Raw genomic sequence first — 21,757 nt, forward strand, 5'->3', positions numbered from 1 at the left:
ATTCCCACCAGCAGTCCAAAAGGATCCTCTTTCTCTGCATCCTCACCAACATCTGCCATTGCCTGAGTTGTTAATTTTAGCCATTCTGACAAGTGTGAGGTGGTATCTCATTGTGGTTTTGATTTGTATTTCCCTGATGATAAGTGATGTGTTGTATGTTTTCATGTATCTGTTAGCCATCTGGATGTTTTCTTTGGAAAAGTATCTATTCATGTCTTTTGCCCATTTCTTCAACGGATTATTTGTTTTTTGGGTGTTGAGTTTGAGTTCTTTATAGATTTTGGATATGTCATTTGCAAATATCTTCTCATATTCTGTCAGTTGCCTTTTGGTTTGGCTGATTGTTTCTGTTGCCATGCACAAACTTTTTATCTTGATGAGGTCCCAATAGTTAATTTATTTTAGCTTTTATTTCCCTTGTCTCTGGAGACATGTTGAGTAACAGGTTGCTGTGGCTGAGGTCAAAGAGGTTTTTACCTGCTTTTTTCTCTAGGATTTTGGTGTCTATCTTACATTTAGGTCTTTAATCCATTTTGAGTTTATTTTTGTGTATGGTGTAAGAAAGTGGTCCAGGTTCATTCTTCTGCTTGTGGCTTGTCCAGTTTTCCCACTGCCATTTGCTAAAGAGACAGTCTTCATTCCACTGGATATTCTTTCCTGCTTTGTCAAAGATTAGTTGGCCATAGGTTTGTGGGTCCATTTCTGGGTTCTCTATTCTGTTCCATTGATCTATGTGTCTGTTTTTGTGCTAGTACCATACTGTTTTGATGATTACAGCTTTGTAACACAGCTTGAAGTCCGGGATTGTGATGCTTCCAGCTTTGGTTTTCTTTTTCAGGATTGCTTTGGCTCTTCAGGGTCTTTCCTGATTCCATACAAAATTTAGGATTGTTTGTTCTAAGTCTATCAAGAATGCTGGTGTTATTTTGATAGGGATTGCATTGAATATGTAGATTGCTTTGGATAATATCAACATTTTAGCAATATTTGTTCTTCTAATCTATGAACATGGAACATTTTTCCATTTTTTTGTGCCTTCTTCAATTTATTTCATAAATTTTCTATAGTTTTCAGTGTTTAGATTTTTCACCTCTTTGGTTAGGTTTATTCCTAGGTATTTTATGGTTTTTTTGTGCAACTGCCAATGGGATCAATTCCTTGATTTCTGTTTCTGCTGCTTCATTATTGGTGTATAGAAATGTAACTGAATGCAGAGCATTGATTTTATATCCTGTGACTTTGGTGAATTCATGGATCAGTTCTATCAGTTTTATGGTGGACTCTTTCTGGGTTTTCCATATAAAGTATCATGTCTGTGAAGAGTGAAAATTTGATTTCCTCCATCCTGATTTGGATGCCTTTCATTTCTTTTTGTTGTCTGATTGCTGAGGCTAAGACTTCCAGTACTGTGTTGAATAACAGTGGTGAGAGTGGATATCTCTGTCGTGTTTCTGACCTTAGGGGGAAAGATCTCAGTTTTTATGCATTGAGGATGATATTAGCAGTGGGTCTTTTGTATATGGCTTTTATGATCTTGAGGTATGATCTTTCTGTCTCTACTTTCTTGATGGTTTTTATCAAGAAAGGATGCTGTATTTTGTCAAATACTTTCTCTGCATCTATTGAGAGGATCATGTGATTCTTGTCCTTTCTTTTATTAATGTGATGTGTCACATTGATTGATTTGCAGATATTGAACCAGCCCTGCATCCCAGGTATAAATCCCACTTGATCATGGTGAGTAATTTTTTTAATGTATTGTTGGATCTGGTTGGCTAATATTTTTTGAGAATTTTTGCATCCATATTCATCAGGGAAATTGGTTGGTAGTTGTCCTTTTTAGTGGGGTCTTTGTCTGGTGTTGTAATCAAGGTAATGCTGGCTTCATAGAATGAGTTTGGAAGTTTTCCTTTCATTTCTAATTTTTGGAACAGATTCAAAAGAATAGGTGGTAACTCTTTTTTAAATATTTGGTAAAAGTCCCCTGGAAAGCCATCCAGCCCTGGCCTCTTGTTTTTTGGGAGATTTTGGATTACTAATTCCAGTTATTTACTGGTTATGGGTCTGTTCAACTTTCCTATTTCTTCTTGTTTCAGTTTTGCTAGTTTATATGTTTCTAGGAATTTGTATATTTCTTCCAGATTGCCCAACTTACTGGCATATAGTTGCTCATAATATTCTCTTATTATGGTTTGCATTTTGGGGTGTTGGTTGAGATCTCCCCTCTTTCATTCTTGATTTTATTTATTTGGGTCCTTTATTTTTTCTTTTTAATCAAACTGGCTAGGGATTTATCAATTTTGTTAATTCTTTCAAAGAACTAGCTCCTGATTTCATTGATCTAGTCTACTGTTGTTTTTTTTTTTTTTTTTTTTTCGACAGCATTGAATTCTAATCTTTATTATTTCCTGTCTTCTGCTGGTTTTGGGTTTTATTTGCTGTTCTTTTTCCAACTCTTTAAAGTGTAAGGTTAGATTGCATATCTGAAAACTGTCTTCCTTCTTTAGGAAGGCCTGCATTGCTATATACCTCCCTCTTATGACCGCCTTTGCTGCGTCCCAGAGGTTTTAGGCTGTTATCATTTTCATTGGTTTCCATGTACTTTTTAATTTCTTCTTTAAATTATTGGCTAACCCATTCAGTCCTTACTAGGGTGTTCTTTAATCTCCAAGTATTCGTTGTCTTTTCAAATTTTTTCTTGTGGTTGATTTCAAGTTTCATAGCATTGTGGTCTGAGAATATGCGTGGTATGATCTTGATCTTTTTGTATTTGTTGAGGGCTGATTTGTGTCCCAGTATGTGTTCTATTCTGGAGAGTGTTCCATGTGCACTCAAGAACAATGTGTATTATGTTGCTTTAGAATGTAATGTTCTGAGGGGCGCCTGGGTGGCTCAGTCGGTTAAGCGTCCGACTTCAGCTCAGGTCATGATCTCGCGGTCCGTGAGTTCGAGCCCCGCATCGGGCTCTGGGCCGATGGCTCAGAGCCTGGAGCGCCTGCTTCGGATTCTGTGTCTCCCTCTCTCTCTGCCCCTCCCCCATTCATGCTCTGTCTCTCTCTGTCTCAAAAATAAATAAACGTTAAAAAAAATTAAAAAAAAAAAAAAAAAAGAATATTAAGAATGTAATGTTCTGAATATATCTATTAAGTCCGTTCGTTCAGTGTGTCATTGAAATCCATTGTTTCCTTATTGATTTTCTGCTTAAATGATATGTCCATTGCTGTGAGTGGGGTGTTGAAGGTCCTACTTTTATGATATTATTATCAATGAGTTTCTTTATGTTTAATTTATATTGGGTTTTTCCACGTTGGCATAAATGTTTACAATTGTTAGATATTCTTGGTGGATAGACCCCTTAATTATGATAAATGCCCTTCTTCATCTCTTGTTACAATATTTATTTTAAAATCCAGATTGTCTGATATAAGTGTGGCTACTCTGGCTTTCTTTTGTTGACCATTAGCATGATAGATGGTTCTCCATCCTCTTACCTTCAATGTGAAGGTGTCTTTAGGTCTAAAATGGGTCTCTTGTTAACAGCATATAGGTGGATCTTATTTTCTTATCCATTCAGTGTTTCGTCCATTTACATTTAGAGTGAGTACCGAAAGATATGAATTTACTGCCACTGTGTTGCCTGTAGAGTTGGAGTTTCTTCTAGTGGTGTTCTCTGGTCATTTCTAGTCTCTATTACTTTTGGTCTTTTTTTGTTTTGTTTTATCTTTTCTACCCTCAGAGAGTCCCCCTTAAAATTTCTTGCAGGGCTGGCTTAGTGGTCACAAACTCCTTTCATTTTTGTTTGTCTGGGAAACTTTTTATCTCTCCTTCTATTTTGAATGACAGCCTTGCTGGATAAAGAATTCTTGGCTGCATATTTTTCTGATTCACCACACTGAATATATCCTGCCACACCTTTCTGGCCTGCCAAGTTTCTGTGAATAGGTCTGCTGCAAACCTAATCTGTCTTCCCTTGTTGGTTAGGGACTTTTTTTCCCTTGCTGCTTTCATGATTCTCTCCTTGCCTGAGTAGTTTGTGAATTTGACTATGATATGCCTTGTTGATGGTCGGTTTTTGTTGATTCTAATGGGGGTCCTCTGTGCTTCCTGGATTTTGATGTCTGTGTCTTTCCCCAGGTTAGGAAGTTTTCCACTATGACGTGTTCACAATACTTCTACCCCTATTTCTCTCTCTTCCTCTTCTGGGACCCCTATGATTCTGATGTTGTTTCTTTTTAATGAGTCACTGATATCTCTAATTATTAAATTGTGATCTTTTGCCTTTATCTCCCTTTTTTTTTCCTGCTTCATTATTCTCTATAAGTTTGTCCTCTATATTGCTGATTCTCTGTTCTGCCTCATCCATCCTTGCCGCCGCAGAATCCATCTGTGATTGCAGCTCAGTTATAGCAGTTTTTATTTCATTCTGCCTAGTTTTTACTTCTTGCAGAATGGGATTCTAATCTATTTTCAACTCCAGCTAGTATTCTTATTATCATGATTCTAAATTCTGGTTCAGACATCTTGCTTGTATCTGTGTTGGTTAAGTCCCTGGGCTGTTGTTTCTTTATGCTCTTTCTTTTGGGGTAAATTCCTTAGTTTCATCATTTTGAAGGGAGAAAAGGAATTAATGAGGTTGAAAAAATTAAAATTAAAATTTTAAAGTTAAACTTAAAATTTGTAAATTAAAGTTAAAATTAAATTAAAGTTTTCTGCTATGATTTGCTACCATAAACCTTCTCCTCTTTTTTCTCTCTCTTCATCTTCTGGGATGCCTATGATTTGGATGTTATTCCTTTTTAATAAGTCACTAAGTTCTTTAATTCTTGTATCATGCTCTTTTGCCTTAGTTTCCCTCTTTTTTCGGGATTATTCTCCATAATTTTGTCTTCTATTTCACAGATTCACTGCTGTGCTTCATCCATCCTTACCACATGGCATCCATTTGAGATTGTGTCTCAGTTATAGCATTTTTAATTTCATCCTCACTGAATTTCACCTCTTATTTCTGCAGAAAGGGATTCTATGCTTTTTTCAACCCCAGCTAGTATTCTTATCATGATTCTAAATTCTAGGTCAGACATCTTGCTTATGTCTGTGTTGATAAAGTCCCTGGCTGTCATTTCTTCCTGTTCTTCCTTTTGGGGTGAATTTCTTCATTTTGTCATTCTGGAGGAAGAAAAAAATATAAATAAAACATTAAGTTGAAAATTGAAAAACAACACAAAAAAGTCAAATAAAGGAAGCTGGATCCTAGGTGTGTTTTGGTTTGGTTGTTGAAAGAAGCTTGATAGAATAGAGCAAAAAGGGAAAGAAAAGAAAAGAAGAAAAAAAGAAAATGTTTAAAAATTAAAACAAATGTATACCATAAAATAGAATAAAATGAAATGAAGAAAGTAAAATAGAATAAAAAGTCTATAAAAAATTAAAATATGGTAAAAAGAATTAAAAAATAAAAAGAAAACAGAAAATGAAAATAAAATTTTCTCCTTGTATCCAAGAAAAAGAAAAGAAAAACAAAAATCAAAAAACAAATAGATGGACCAGCAAACAGAATGAAATCTGAAATTACATTCAATTTCCCCTAGAAGTCAAAGTATGAAGCACTTTATAGTCTACACTAAGCAGGCAGAAAGACATATGGTGGTGCTCTAGGCCCTGAGCTTGGTTGGTGCAATTGGATTGGGCTTGGTGTAATGGCTCCTTTCTCCACTGCATGGCGCTGCTTAGCTTACTGGAGTGTATCGTTGTGGTGCATGTGTGCATGTATGCACATGCATGGGAAAGGTGAAAATTCAGAATTTTCTTTGAATTGTATTCAATCTCTAGATTATTTTAGGGAGAATTGACACCTTTATGATATTGAATTTGTTTTTGGAATATTCTGACATTTTCTTAAAAATTAAACAAAAAAATTATTTATATTGGAGGGAGAGTGAAAGATTGTGTGCAAGTGGGAGAGGGGCAGAGAGAGATGGAGACAGAATCTGAAGTAGGCTCCACGCTCTGAGCTGTCAGCACAGAGCCCAATGCGGGGCTCAAACTCATGAACCATGAGATCCTTTCCTTAGTCAAAGTCAGATGCTCAACTGACTGAGCCACCCAGGCACCCCTCTTATGTTTACTTTAACCTCCTCTCCTCCACTTATTGCTCTATAGAAATCTGGAATTACCTTTGATTGCCCTGTTCTATCCAATCAATAGTGATGTTCTCTTGATTCTTTCTAAATATCTCTCAGTTCTACTTCCTTTCTCCATTTCTGTGGTCTTTATCTTAATCCAGAACATATTTTTATTTTACTAGAATGATAGCAACACTGTTGCATTCTTCTAAGCTTTATCCACATAACAGCTGCAGTATTATTTTTAGAACATAAATATGCCTTACTTGGGTACCCCTCTAGATCTTCCCCGGGAGTCTTTTCAGAGAAGTGAAGAAGAGACAGGTAGGACATCAGCTAGCTATGAGAGGAAGCAGGAGGAAGTGAAGATGTATTTACTTTAATTTAAATGGGATGGAAGACTTTGTGGACTCAAAGAGACAGTGAAGGGGCAGTGACCCAGAAGAGGAAGGAAATAACTTGTGTTCAGGCAGAGCAGAAGGAGTAGGGGTCAAGGACACAGCTTGAGGAATCTAATTCCTTCTGAATTAAAATTAGAAATTTCAGAAGGAATTTCTCCTTCTGAAAAGGAGAAGAATAGAAACCATTCAAAGTCAGGAGAGAAAAAAATGGAAATGGAAGAAGATATAGATGTGTTGAAAAGTAAAAATGAGGAAAATGGAGAAAGAAGGTGATGTATTTTTTCTATGGCAAGGTCAAGTGCTGAGAATAAGGATGGAAAGATGGATGTTGAAGTTATATGTGAAATAGATGCTAAGTGGAAGCACAAAGGACACTTAGCATATCCAAGCTAAATCTCGTTGTTTATTTAGTAATTTAATATGATTAAGAAAATGGTCTAAAGAGTCACAAATATTTATATTTCCATAAATATATCTGTTAGCTAATTATAAAAAAGTCATTTCTATCTAGAAAATTGAATTTTTTTCATTAGCAAATTTCAACTATTTTGACTAGTTTAAATGGGTGATTTATTTTAAAATTTATGTATTTATTCTGAGAGAGAGTGAGGGAGAGAGTGAGTGGGGGAGAGACACACACACACACACACACAGAGAGAGAGAGAGAGAGAGAGAGAGAGAGAGAGAGAGAGAAAAAATCTGTACTGACAGTGCAGAGCCTGATGTGGGGTTCAAACCCATGAAATATGAGAACATGACCTGAGCTGAAATCAAGAGTCAGACACTTATCTGACTGAGCCGCTCAGGTGCCCCTAAGAGGGTGATTTTTTATGTTAGTTTATTTTCTGGTGCCAGTGGATTCCCATTAAGAGCACAGTAGGACAGGGGCACCTGGGTGGCTCAGTCGGTTAAGCGGCTGACCTTGGCTCAGGTCATGATCTCGCGGTCTGTGAGTTCGAGCCTCGCGTCGGGCTCTGTGCTGACAGCTCAGAGCCTGGAGCCTGTTTCAGATTCTGTGTTTCCCTCTCTCTGACCCTCCCCCGTTCATGCTCTGTCTGTCTCAATAAACGTTAAAAAAATTATAAAGAGCACAGTAGGACAAAATAAAGTTTGATTAAAACCACATCAGATATTATCATTGGAAATCTTTTACTATTTAATAGCTGTTCAGTATTTCTTTCAGGAAAATTACTGAAAAACTGGTCATAAACTAGTCTATAACTTTAAGCTGATTTTATACTACACGAAAATAGCCTTAATAATTTAGAAATTATAGTATCAAAAGTGCATATCTATAAGTCTGCTTAAGTAGCAGATTTAGGAGATACACCTTGTTGGGATTCCCTGCCATCAGACTCCCTGCTTGGGTCCTCAGCTGGTGGTGCACTGACAAGGCCTGTGTCCTACTGTGGCCTACTGTGAAATGAGAGTAGGGCTGCATGCTTAGCATTCTTTTTAACGTTTAAGGCTGTCATGTTAAATAAATGTTAAAGCATTCCCTTCCATGTTTTTTTTTTAATCATTCTAGGAAGCTATGAAAATGTTTAAAAAGGCGTTGGATATCTTTTCTCATTCTGATAAAGGACCAAATGCCATAGCAGCTTCAGCAGACTGTCTGTATAACTTGGGCCTTTGTTACATGGAGGAAGGCAACATACAAATGGTATTTTGTGTATTTAGGGGCATAGGTTTTTTGTGATTTTGGAAATTGATTTCTTGAATTCAGTTCTATTTCTGAAGGCTACCTATACAGCGATTGACTAGACCAAAGTTTCTTATAAAGGGTGGCTTAATACAATCAGTCTGCACCCTGCAATGCCTGCTATATCATTTTATTTACTCAGTACCTTTTATTTGATGTTGGTTTGCCAACAGTATTCCAAAGACTAATGTGTGTTTCCCACCAAAACAATAAATCTAACTGTAAGAAATTGTTATAGCAGAATATTTTCATCACATTAACATGAATTTACTCATTAAATTGTAAACATTTTAAATTGAGTGCTTCTGAGTAATACTATAGAATAAATAGAACATGAGTAGGATACTAATTTCTTTTATTGACAGCTGAACAATTCATATCAGATTGAAACTGGTTATTAAGATGGTCAGATTCATTGAAAGCCAGTTGACTCAGTTATTATGTATTGATCCAATATTTGGCTAATTTATATAATTCTCCATTTTAAAATTGTCAGTGATGTGACAAATAAGTAATACAATTGATATTTTACAGTGGCTAATGTTAGATATTCCATAACTGAATCTCCCTATACACAGGCATAGACACAGATGCACACACACACACACACACACACACACACACACACCATTCCAGTCTTTGTATTTAGGGGTGTTTGAAACTTGAATCTCCATAAACTTGAAGAAGAGTTGCACTTGATGAGTTGTTCCATTAAGAAATTCCAATAAATATAAAATTAATTATAAATACTTTCTGTGTTTTTAGTCCTTTTGGACAACCAGAGCAAACCAACATTTGCTTTACAACATTGGGGAAATTTTTAGAGTTCCACTGTTCAGAAATGTCATTACTATGTATCTGCTATGGTTCTTGGGCCCTCATAGAAAATAAATGTACTGGTTGTGATTTCTTTGAAGAAACACATTATGAAGAATAACAATTAAAATTACACCTCCAAAAGTATTGGTATCTAACAACATGGATTATATAGATATCAGTTTGGGAGTAAAGGAACCTATAAATTATAGTAATAAACCTGACTTGTTTATATTACTTTTGTTTTCTCCACGAATTTCACTGGAAAATGTATTTAAAATGACCAAAAATAAGTGAAAACTTTTAAACAATTGTTATACAATGTAATTTATTAACATTTTAAGTTAATCTGTTCTACTCCCTAAATGATTTTCTTTTTAACAATATACTCTCCTAGGCTTTTGATTGTTTTACAAAAGCTGTGAAAGCAAATCCTGATTTTGCAGAAGGCTTTTATCAACGTGGTCTTTGTAAAGTAAAACTTAACAAGGATAGCTCGGTCCTGGATTTTAATCGTGCAATTACCCTCAATCCAAAACATTATCAGGTATTTAAATGAACAATTTCAGTGATTTGGAGAGTGTGTTAAATTTGCTAAAACTATTCAAGCCTTTATACGTTGTTGTTGTTAGTTAGCAAGAATCAGTTACTTATACCTACTTCTTAGCCAACTGTGTTTTGATAATCCATATATCTGTATTTCCCTTTGAACTAAAGATGTTATTTCCAACAGTGATATGTTATATGTAAAGGTGCTTTCTGAATTGTGATGTTTATAAGTATTGTTAATATTTTACTATACCTATTAATAATTATAATTTTATATACTGTTATTAATTTCATTTACTTCTTACTTTGCTATCACATTTATTCTTGCCTTTTAAGAGGCTGGAGAGATGACACAAGATTGCATCTTGATTTTAAAAGCCTATGAAATTTGAATATGGACTAAATATTAGATGATTTTAAGGAAATACTATTAATTTTGTTAGATATATAATGATAGGGTGCTTATGTAAGAGAATGTTTACATAGTGGAAAACTCGGGGGTGAAGTATCATGTCTACAACTTATTTTTAAATAATTCAGAAAAAAATAGATACAACAAATATTGCAAAATAATAATTATTGAATCAAGATGGTAGTCATATGGATGTTCATTATACTATTTTTTCTATTATTTTATATATTTGAAATATTTTCTAATAAAAGAGAGTGGGAAAAAAGACTATATTTTATATAATCTTTGGGTGGCATGGATTTGTTCAAACTATTACATATTTTGGGGGAATTGATGCTTTTACTAAAACTTCCATTCTTGCTTTCCTCTGCTCTTTCTCTGAAAAGGCGTATCTAAGCCGAGTAGCCTTCTATGGTTTAAAAGGAAGATACTCCAAAGCAATCTTGAATTGTAATGAGGCCATCAAAATTTATCCTCAGAGTGTGCGTGCCTATATCTACAGAGGAGTTCTGAAATACTACAACAAGGTAGGGCGGTTTCCTGCCTTGTTAACTGAGATTTTAGAGTGCTCTGGTGCCAAGTTATGACTTGCTTCCTTTTTTTCTCTGTGAGAGGAGAACTGCCAAGGTATAAAGGACAGAACTGCATAAGACACTTTATACTTTTTTCACAAAATAGTGATATTTATTTTTGACATTTGTATTTTGAATAACACTTATTATTTATCTGATTAAGAAAATAGTGTATATTTATTATAGAATTTGGAAAGTACACAGGGGAATAAAGGGAAAGATAAAATCACCTACTATCCCCACCATCGAATGAAAATTCCAGAGGGCATTTTGGTGTATTTACATTTAGTCTTTTTTCCCCTGGGGGGGAATATATATATAAAATCCAAAATTGGGATTATGCTACCTATAAATTTGTTGTGCCTTGCTTGTCACAATAGTTGAGGGTACCATTTTTAACAACTGAATAATATTCTACCATATTTTATTCTTAATCACTTTATTGTTGGACATTTGGATTGTTTTAAATATTTTACTATTTTACTATATTACTATCTTCATACTGTTACACTGAAAACAAAGTCATTGCTTGAGTTTATGATTGATTCTTAAGTGGAAATTACTGGATCAAAGGGTGTGAGCAGTACCATTGATATCTGATACTTCATGGAATACATTGTTTCTCCCTACTTTTCTTTTCTGACCTTTCTTTGTAACTATTTCATATGAAATACTTTGCAAATAATGCCTGAAAGCAAAGGTAAGACCTTGTATTACATGTTAATTCCATGAAAATTACTATCTATAGAAATGAGTGATCTAAGGTATCAGGAAAGCATCAAAGAGGAAGTGAAGGAGAACATGGGTAGGTAACATGGCGATTATGTGATCTAACAGTAAGAGTGACAGAAGCAAGCTCTGATGAATATTTGCTGGATGAATATGGCTTATTTCTCTTTTACTAATAAGAAGTATAATTTTCTTTTTGCTTTATAGCAATATTGGCAATAAAATAATTATCTAAGTTAAAGTTGTTTGTATATTGAATTTTATTTGAAGGTAGGAGAAACATTATTATAATAATTCCTATCAAAAGATCTTCTTAATTAACTCTATGAAAAATTAGGTTACTTGTCTTAATTTCAAATGATACGCAGGATGGTTGAATGAGTGTTCAAAAAATTCTGATAGAATCAAGAACTTATTTTACAATTAAATTTCATTCCATTATGATTAACCCTTGTTATCTAATTATTTTTTTCTTTGTAGACTTATAAGCTAGCAATTACAGATTTAACTACAGCTATCAACATGGACAAAAACAGTTACATAGCATTTTATAACAGAGCCTTATGTTATACCAAGATAAGTGAGCTTCGAATGGTAAGATGACCATTTTAGTAAACAACATGTTAATGCATTTGTAAACACATTTAAAGTATGTGTAAAACATGTTCTTCTTATTTCTGTTACAATTTTGAAAAATAATTCCTATGGAAATACACACACACACACACACACACGCACACGCACACACACACACACACTTGAGAAACCAAAGAACCATTTCAAAGAATATTTAGTGTTTTTGTTGGTCCTCACCAAATATTTTTATACCAATCTCTGCAATGTCAAATGAAAATGACTTTTACAATGCTTATATAAGCATTTAAAGGCATTTATAAATTAAAATCTATTGCATAATTCTCACTTGAGTAAATGTTTCTACTGATACACTGCTTGCAGAATTTTTAAGCAGTGATCACTAGCAATATTGTTGCTTTAAAATCTCAACATTAGCCAGAACAGTTTGTCAGGGTGTTTTTTGTTTTTTGGTTTGTTTTTTGGTTTTTTTTGTACACTGTTCAGACCACGGGCACAGCAGGGAGTTTTGAATGATGGTTTCCAAGACTGGGACCAGTGACCAGTATTGCCTGTGTATTTATTATGAAGCCGTAACTAAAGGCTACAGTAACCATTTTTCTCAATTTGTCATGATCCCCCTTCTACCAGTGCAAGGCCTCTTTTGTATTTTCTAATCTTCCCCATCTCTTTCCTACTCTTGTAGGTTTGGTCCTTTTCCAGTGGAGATTCCTCACTGGCCAGCTGGTCTCAGTCTGTTAGTGTTCTGTCCCATCCTCTTGCTTCCCTTTCTCTGTTGCCTGCTTGTCTTCCTTTTTTTCTCTCTACTTCCATAGCCAGTGAAACATTCCTTTAAAAAACTACATCACATTCCTGCTGTTCTGTGTGGATACACTCCTCCAATCTCCTTGAAATTTGGACAGTTAAATCTGTTTAAAGCATTTGGAGATTTAGAAATTTATTTGCTATGGAAGGGAAAAAGTTGAGAACCATTTTTTCTACCTAAGGACTGTAGAATTCCTGGTAACCAGTCTGTCAGGTTTCCTCCAGAAATGTTGACAAATGAATAACTAATTTTTAACAAAGGAGTTGTTAAGATTCTAAGAGCTAATTAAAGGATCATTTATCAGAGAAACCTGCATAGCAGGTGTCTTTGACAACTCCCTCCCCACCCCCATTCCTGCCTTTTCTGGGTAATTCTGAAGCCACAAACAATGGACTGGGTAGGGGCAGGGAACTCCCATTTTTGTTATCTCTGATATATAACAAAGTCAGTGTTCTATGAATGGGAAAAATGTAAAACTACCTAGAGACCTAACTAGAATAATAACATATTGGTTATGTTAGAGCTGCTCTGTACCCAACACATTTCATCCCATTGAGTCATTTTACAGAGGAGGAAATGAAAGTAGGGAGAAGTTAGAAACACAACCAAATCCCAGAGAGAGTAGAGACCTGCATTGGTATTCACAGGTTTGTTTGCTTCTGGTTAACAGTCTTTAGGTGGCTTTGTAAAACCATCTGACATCGAGCATGTGGACCGGATGTCATTTAACAGTGTCACCTCCTCTCTTTTTGTCTACCTCCCTGTTTCTCAGGGAGAAACAGTGATTCCTGCCATCACTAGACTGAGGAAACCCAAGTATCTTTCTGTAGAAAATGTACTTAGGCTTTCTTCCAAGATATACTTTCATAAAAACTAACAAAAGGTGAATTCTGCTTTCTACCACCGTGTATTAATATAAGTAACAGTTACCACTTACTTAGGGCTTATTGGGTAACAAACACAGGGCTAAATCCTTTACCAACATAAAGTCAAATATTTTTAAGTGGACTTTTACAACAACAATATGATAAATTACCTCCCAGTTTTGCAGAAGAAACTGAGGCTTAGTGTTAAGCAATTTTCCCAAGACTGAAAAGCTAAGTAAAAATAGCAGAGGCACGATCCAAATCCTGCTCATTGACCTTCATGAAATCTCATTTCCCAGCTTCTGTTTCCTCTTGTGTCACATATTCAGTTGCTTAGTGGATCTCTAAGGCATCTTACAGATTTTACATTCTGTTATTCTGTGAAAGGAAAATTGCTAACATTCTAGTTTTGTTTTTGTTTTATAAGTATTATGAATTATTTTTACAGCTCTGGCATAGGCCCACTGATAATTATGTCACAATGAACATATAGGACCTTTAATTGTACAGTTCTTTTAGACACTTGAGTGCCTAGTAATGAAACACTAGAGAAGGACCAATGAGCAAATAGCAAAATAATATTATTTGCATTTTCAGTTAGTATGTACTACAAGTGTGTAAGTTTTGGCCCTTTTCTGATGAAACCATATGGACAAAATATTCAGCAGGAAAATGAGTTAAAAGATTTAGTTCCAACCCAAATTTGCCATATTCCTGGTACCTGGCATAGAGTAGATGACCAGTAAAAACATACTTAGTCAGTGAATAATATAATTTAAAAAGATTAAAGTAATGGAGAAAGGTCCTATGAGTTGATCATTCTTAGTTTAGAATAATGTCTTACAGAACACAAATATGCTTATCAAAGTGCTTATCAAAAGAGTGCTTATTTGTTGTGTATTAAAATCTATTTACATTGATTCATGATTTATTCAACAAAAATTTATCTGATTTCTATTATGTACAGGCACTGAACTAGTTACTGGCTTTACAATGGTGAGCAAAATAGATAAGCTCTACCTCCATAAAGCTTAGGTTTCAGTGAGGAAAACAATAAAACACTAAAAAGAAATTAAATTTTAAAAGGTAGCAAGTGCTCTGCTTTCATGTCAACAGTCATTTGGTGAAACTACTGAGGTGAGGGAGGGTGTTGCATGCCCCCCCACCAAACCATACACAATAAAAATGCTTAGAAGCGTTTCACAGATAACATGTGAAAAGCGAGCAGAGTGTGGACCATTTATTAAAGCATAGCAGTATCTATAACACTTAGTTAAGGGGACCCTTTAAATCTAAATGACTATTTTTGGCCATAAATGTACGTCATATTAAAGAACTGATGTGAGGTCCTAGTTTGGGCATAAACACATTTGTTCATAGCCAGTGTAGTGAGACTCTAGAATTGAATCCAGGTTGTAAGTGGTTATTTTATTTTTAGGCATTAACAGATTATGGCATTGTGCTGCTTCTTGATGCTGGAGAAACTGTGATGTTAAACACCTTCATTAACCGTGGACTCATCTATGTAGAGTTAGAGCAGTATACTTTCGCATTGGAGGTAAACCTTGTTTCCTTGCAAAAATGAACCTACTTGATATTGCATGTTCTGTTCTGATAACTAGTGAACAAGTTTCTTTTGGTATCAAATGGCAATATTAATGAGCAATAACAACTTTAGCAAGAATTGTATTGAAGTACTTTGAATGAATAAGAGAATCTTTGCCAAGAAATCGTGTATGTTTACTTTGCTTTGATTACAGGGAAACATCTAATATGTAAAAAAAAAAATGTTTCTGATTTGATGAAGTATCAAAACACTCACCTTCCCCCAGGGAATATTTTGGCTACACACAAAACTCAATTATTTGGCAAATAGAATGACGTATTGATTTATTTTGCTGCTCAGTGATAATTCTTTCTCATTCACAATTTTCCTCATTCCCCATTGATAATATATCAAAATAAATCTGTTTGTTTTGTTTAGGGCAGAAAATAGGTGCTCAAAATAGGCTACTGGGAATAGACTTTTTAGTGGAAACAGGCACTCAGAATTGCAATGGAAGATAGCATCTGTAGTGTATCAGAAGAAAAACAGGTGGTTTAAAATGTATTTTAATAATTAATTATTGGGGCACCAGGGTGGCTCAGTTGGTTAAGCCTCCGACTTCGGCTCAGGTCATGATCTCGCGGTTCATGAGTTCCAGCCCTGCGTCGAGCTCTGTGCTGACAGCTCAGAGCTTGCTTCGGGTTCTCTGTCTCCCTCCCTCTCTGCCCCTCCCCTGCTTGTGCTCTGTCTGGCTCTCTGTCTCTCTCTGTCTCTCCCTCTCAAAAATAAACATTAAAAAATTAAAAAAATAATTATTAGTTATATTTAAACAAAATTCACTATTATCATTTTTATCTTATTTGTATTTTCTGTTTTAAATTAATTTTGGAATTGATATGAGGCAAAAATTAAATAGCAATTTGAGGGTTGTAGTTAAATAGTGGCAGTTTTGCTTTTGTGTGTCTGAAGAACCACAACAGAATAATATGGAGTGGAGTGGTCCCTAATTTTTTCACCTCCAGACATGGCTTATATTATTTTCCTATGCCTGGGAGCCATCTTTTGAGATTCTGCCCCCCTCCCCCCCCCAGAATTACTTATTGTTAAGGAAGTGCCTGAGAAACCTTATTCTAGGCAATTTATACTGTGATGAAATGCAGTTTCAAGATTTGAACTCCTTCAGGTTTTGGTTTTGAGATACACCATTCAGAATTCTCTCAGGTAGGTAGAGCTCCATCACTTCTTTGGAGTAGGCAAGTAAGCTCTGGAACTCTGGGCACCAGTGTTGGGGTGGAGCAAGTGAGGACAGTAGGGGTTGGGAGCAAAATACCTCAGCTGCTGGAGAATTTAATACAGGACCCGTGTTATTTAACAAGTACGTATTTATTTAGTACTTAATAAAATCTTTCAACTAAGAAGTACTGGGGCAAGATTTGAGCTCCGATCTTGCCAAATCCTATGTTCTCTTGAACATATCCTTGATTCCAAATCCTATGTTCTCTCTGAAAAAGCAGGGTACTGGCATTGGCATTGAAGCCTTGGGAATCAGGAAGACCAGAGTTCCAGTTCTTGAGGACCTCATGGTCTCAGGGGAATCATTCTGGACCCTTCTCTTTCTTTACCCCACATCTAACTCATGAGCAAGTCCAATCAGCTCTACTATCAAAGCATATTTTGAATTCATCACTTCTCATTTTTGCCACTGCTGTCCTCCCAATTCAGGCCTTTGCCATCTCTTCCCTGGACTCCTGTAGTAGCTTCTTAATTGCCTTTCTGCTTTTGCTCTTGTTCCTCTACATGCTGTTCTTCACACAGCAGCCAGAGAGACCTCTTAAAAACATAAAGAAGATCAAGTTATTCCTTTGTTCAAAACCTTCCAATGGCTTCCCATCACATTGAGCATAAAATATGAATCCTTGACTATGGCCAGCCAAGACCCTACATGGTCTGACTGTTGCCCATTGATCTGCCTTCATGGTCAAATGCTCTTCTTTTCTTCACGCAAGTCACTCCACTCTGGCCTTTTGCTTTTGCTTGGAAATGGCAGGCTCCCTTCCTGCCTCAGAGCCCTCACACAAGCTATTCCCTAAGCAAGCACGAACACTCTTCCCACTGATCTGTCTGTGGTGCCTATCTTGCTTTCATTTCAGTTTCTGCCCAAATGTGGCCTCCTTAGCAAAAAAGACCATAGATTAATTAAAATCCAATGTTTAAAAACTTAAAATAAATCAAAATAAGTCTAGAAAGGGAAAACAAAGGGACAGAAAGCAGAGAAAACCAGCAGAAAACAAATAATAAAATCATAGACCTGAATCTAATCATATCAGATATTACATTAAATGGAAATGGGCAAAATGTGCCAATTAAAATAATGAGAATATCAGATTGGAATTTTTAAAAAGCCCCAACTATATTCTGGCTATAAGAAATATACTTTAAATGATATAAATAGGTAAAAGTCTAGGAAAAAAGCATGCCCTGCAGCCACTAATTAAAAGTAAAAACAAGAAAAAAGTTTTTTCTTCATGTAAAGTAAAAAAATTAATTTAAAAACTAAATTAAAAAATGCAAGTTGAAAAAAACCCAGTGAAAGTATATGACTTTTAATATTAAGATGGCTAAATAAAACAAGCAAGAGAAACAGTCTTAAAACTGCCCAGGGAAAATTTTTTAGTGGGAGTAATTGATTAATAGTGAGGTTAAGTAGGATGAGTACTGAAAACTTATTAGTTAATTGAAAGTTGTATGACCTTCATAAGAACACGTTGACCAGGAAGTAGAATGCAGCATTTAGACTGGCATTGTTTAGGAAGTTAATAGTTAAGCTGGTTGGATTAAGAACATTTGTTTATCCCTTTGTCCTCTTGAAAACCTACCAGGAAGACAGTAAAGGAATAAAAAATATATAATTCCACAAAGTTCAAGATAGTGGAAAAGAGTTGTTCATGGCACCCCAAACTACTACTCAAGATTTTAATACCTCAAACTTAAAAATAAATGAGTAGCCAAGGTTCCTACACTTGAGTGAAGTAAAACAGAGACTGAAACCAGCAAATACATGGCCATAGGTATATGGGATGGTGGCAGGAGGTGTGAGGTGCATGGAGCGATGGTGTAAGATAGTTAAGTATTATCCTCTGGTGGAAGTTAAACCTGATAGGATACTCATGTTATTTAGAAATTGGAAAGTAAATAGCAAAACAAAAAACAGCAAGTTGTAAAAAGAATTGCCTCTGGGGAGTGGGAATCAAGTAAGGAGAGGGGGAACAGAAGGTCACTGTAAGCTTTTTAGTTTTATTAGACCCTATACACTGTATACACGGGTTGCTTTGATAAGACTAAAAATAAATAAACAACAAATGTCTTTAGAGGCAGTTTACAAATTACAAAATAAAATTGGCCTTATTTTTTTCTTAATTTTTTTAATGTTTATTATATATATTTAAGAGAGAGAGACAGAGAACGAGCAGAGTAAGGCAGAGAGAGAGGGAGACACAGAATCTGAAGCAGGCTTCAGGCTCTGAGCTGTCAGCACAGAGCCCAACACGGGGCTCGACCTCACGAACAATGAGATCATGACCTGAGCTGAAGTTGGACACTCAACCAACTAAGCCACACAGGCACCCCTAAAATTGGCCTTATTAAACAACAAGTAGAAGTTGAGGGAATGTGGAGACATGGCAGCCATTGGTGTTGACCATGCTTTCAAGGAGATGTTCTTTTGAGGGCAAGAACTAGAATGACAGGGCATGCGTAGTTTGATAGTGGGAGGATTGAGGGAAGGCACGTTAGGGTGGGGCAGTGAGACAAAGATTAAAGATACAGAAAACAGCAGGACTATGATGGAGCAGGTATCCAGAAGAGACAGGAACGAATGAGGTCCCAGTCCACCCTCTGACACAGAAAGCAAGACAGTGTGGGTGAAGGTCTTTACAAATAAACTCGAATCAGTGGAGGGAATGAGAGTTGGGACTTTGCTTTGTGAAAAATGAGTTGTTGTGGTTTGTTATTTATGATCTCCATATTAAAGAAAAGATTAATGCAGATGAGAAAAATAATAAAAATGCTGATAGCTTTATTTTGAGTAATGCTAACAGTCATCATTTATGTCTATTGCTGATCATTAATGTCTAATTACCATATAGTGTAATAATGGTTATATATATAAAGTCAGGTTGACATTTATAAATTTTATCTGATTACAAAACGGAAATTGGTATTCTCAACCTTTTAGGTTTATGATCACTCCCCACAACTCCTCAAATTAATAGGAACATTTAAACAAATCTCACACTTACAAATTTGCCTCTATTTTAGCCAAATGATCCTTCTAGAGGAGTTAGCTACCAGCATATTTGATTAGATTATATTTGATTAGACAATGACTTTCTTATTTTCTCCCAAATATTTCCATTTGGTATCAAAATTTACTTCAGGAATCTAAGTGGGGAGTCCACATTCGCGGGTTGGTCTCGGTGACTAATACCTTCCTCCCCCAGTAGGATCGCAGAATGCTCATTTGACCCCACTACTCCATCTTTCACCCCAGTATTTGCAGAAAACTCATTCTATCCTCAAAAGACAGCCAGCTTCCTCCCTCTGGCACAGCCCTGGAAGGTTTGTGGAAGAAAGATGGGAAGGAGATAGAAAAGGGGGAACAGAGAAGGACAGGGAGACGATCTGTTAAGCTTAGCCCATCTCCGGCACCTACTAGAGGACGTTAGGGCCACAGCATCAGATTTAGCACTTTTAATTCTCTTAACAACCTCTTCCCCAGGGTCATTCAGGTCTATCCTAGCTGACTTCTCTAACTCAAAATCGTGGGGTTAGAGTTTACATTGCTCCCTCTCAGGAGGCTTCTAGGATTCCTGGACAAAATGATACACTCCTTCCCAGAAGTGTGGATTCCAAAGGTAGGAGTAGCCATAGCTAATCCACATGAAAGGCCCAGTTATATGCTTTAACTGGGCCCGAGTATCTGCTTGTCTTATGGACATGTATTGCCAAAGCTTGTCTCCAAGTGAATTTCTCTTTCTATCTAGATGAGGATGTTTCTGGTGATGTGCACTCAGAAAACAAAAACAAAAACAAAAAACAATTAAAAGAAAGCAAATGAAATATCTCCTTACACACATCAGGGCAAAACCACAAGGACAGTGGAGACTAGTAGCGTAAGATTCCGAGTGAGTTTTCAGTTATGGGTTTCCTCTCCTCCATCGATTCTCACTAGCTGTGATACTAAAAGGAAAAAAAAAGTTTTAGGAAGATGTATATTTTTAATGCTTGTGTTAAGTATGTTCATGGTAGAATCAAAGTTAGAAAGAAGTTTAAGAAAGCACAGAAGATCATGTTGCAAAATTAACAAAGCCCTGTAAAACTGTTTCAGGATTTTAAACAAGCTGCGCTGATAAGCAAGACTAATGTGAGCCTTTGTCAAGCCACTGCCATGTGCCATCACAGGTACGGAGTGCAATGTGTGTTGACACGAAAGCAGGTAGGACCAACAAATTTATAGTAATGATAGAATAGAAGAAACAGAGGAAAATGTTGTGGAAGTAACAGAGTACAAAAATCGGGAGAGACACAAAGACTCCCTATAAAGTAGTGGGGGGCACACCTGAATGTGTCATTAGCACCCTTCTACCTTCCAATAAGTGATTTAGCCAAGTCTGCAAGAAAATACCTGTATCATGGCATTGCGGTACCCACCTGCTACACCCCAGGACAGGACCTTGGTAATAACCAAGTAATAAAATCATGCATAGCTTGAAATAGCTAAAAATAAAATCAAATTAATTAATTTTGTTCATAAAATGGAACTAGCTTTTAAAAAGCATGTTTCTTGGAAGAGAGGGTGATTTCAAAAAGTAATACATTTTCAAGAATATTTTGCATTTAGAAAACATAGTTCTAAATCTAAAACCAATTACAACAATACCAGTAAATATCCACAAAATACAATAAAATCTGCAAAAAAAAAACCCCATATTACTAAAACATTGTTACCTGTTTCTGGGGATATTATAAAAATAAGTAAGTTATAGAAGGGGAGAAAAGAGCAGTTACATAGGCTAAAATACAGATGGTGATCAGTTAATAACTTAGATAGTATTGGGGGTACCTGGGTGGCTTACTCAGTTAAGTGTCTTACTTCGGCTCAGGTCATGATCTCACGGTTTGTGAGTTTGAGACCCCATAGGGCTCTGAGCTAACAGCTCGGAGCCTGGAGCCTGTTTCAGATTCTGTGTTTCCCTCTCTCTCTGCCCCTACCCCACTCACGCTCTCTGTCTTTCTCTCTCTAAAAAATAAATAAACACTGAAAAAAACTTAGATAGTATTAGAGTAGATATATTTTGTTAACTATAGTGTTTCTACATATACATTTAGCATCTAAAAATTAATTTCTGGTCATTTTGCTTTTAAAAGCATAGAGGTTCACACATGAAGATTTTAATGTGGAATAAAATGTATTTGAGTAAGTAATAGTTTACAGCATTATTTTTCATGAAACAATAGCAATTAATTGGAAGGGAAATTAGGATATTCATAAATTATGTAGACTAAGCTGTGTAAATATCCAATTTAGAGAATAGAATACAGTTTGAATTATTTAGGAAATCAACATTCTGTTTTTCCCTTTAGGACA

The 21,757-nt window shown here is 35.7% G+C and overlaps 1 protein-coding gene across 3 annotated transcripts in view; it reads left to right on the forward strand.

Annotated features, from left to right (window-relative positions):
• Nucleotides 1-21,757, forward strand: part of TTC6 (tetratricopeptide repeat domain 6) — a 200,842-nt gene that overhangs the window by 160,597 nt on the left and 18,488 nt on the right. For 2 of the 3 annotated variants that reach the window (XM_019426105.2, XM_053889365.1), the window contains exons 21-26: nucleotides 8,049-8,183; nucleotides 9,436-9,585; nucleotides 10,386-10,526; nucleotides 11,781-11,894; nucleotides 15,004-15,123; nucleotides 20,498-20,571. In XM_019426105.2, coding sequence (XP_019281650.2) covers nucleotides 8,049-8,183; nucleotides 9,436-9,585; nucleotides 10,386-10,526; nucleotides 11,781-11,894; nucleotides 15,004-15,123; nucleotides 20,498-20,571 — 734 coding nt within the window. The remainder of the gene's footprint in view (nucleotides 1-8,048; nucleotides 8,184-9,435; nucleotides 9,586-10,385; nucleotides 10,527-11,780; nucleotides 11,895-15,003; nucleotides 15,124-20,497; nucleotides 20,572-21,757) is intronic. The other variant, XM_053889366.1, reaches the window with a different exon arrangement.

The sequence above is a fragment of the Panthera pardus genome, unplaced genomic scaffold (assembly GCF_024362965.1).
Source record: "Panthera pardus isolate Hobbes unplaced genomic scaffold, ASM2436296v1 HiC_scaffold_24, whole genome shotgun sequence".
Lineage (NCBI taxonomy): Eukaryota > Metazoa > Chordata > Mammalia > Carnivora > Felidae > Panthera > Panthera pardus.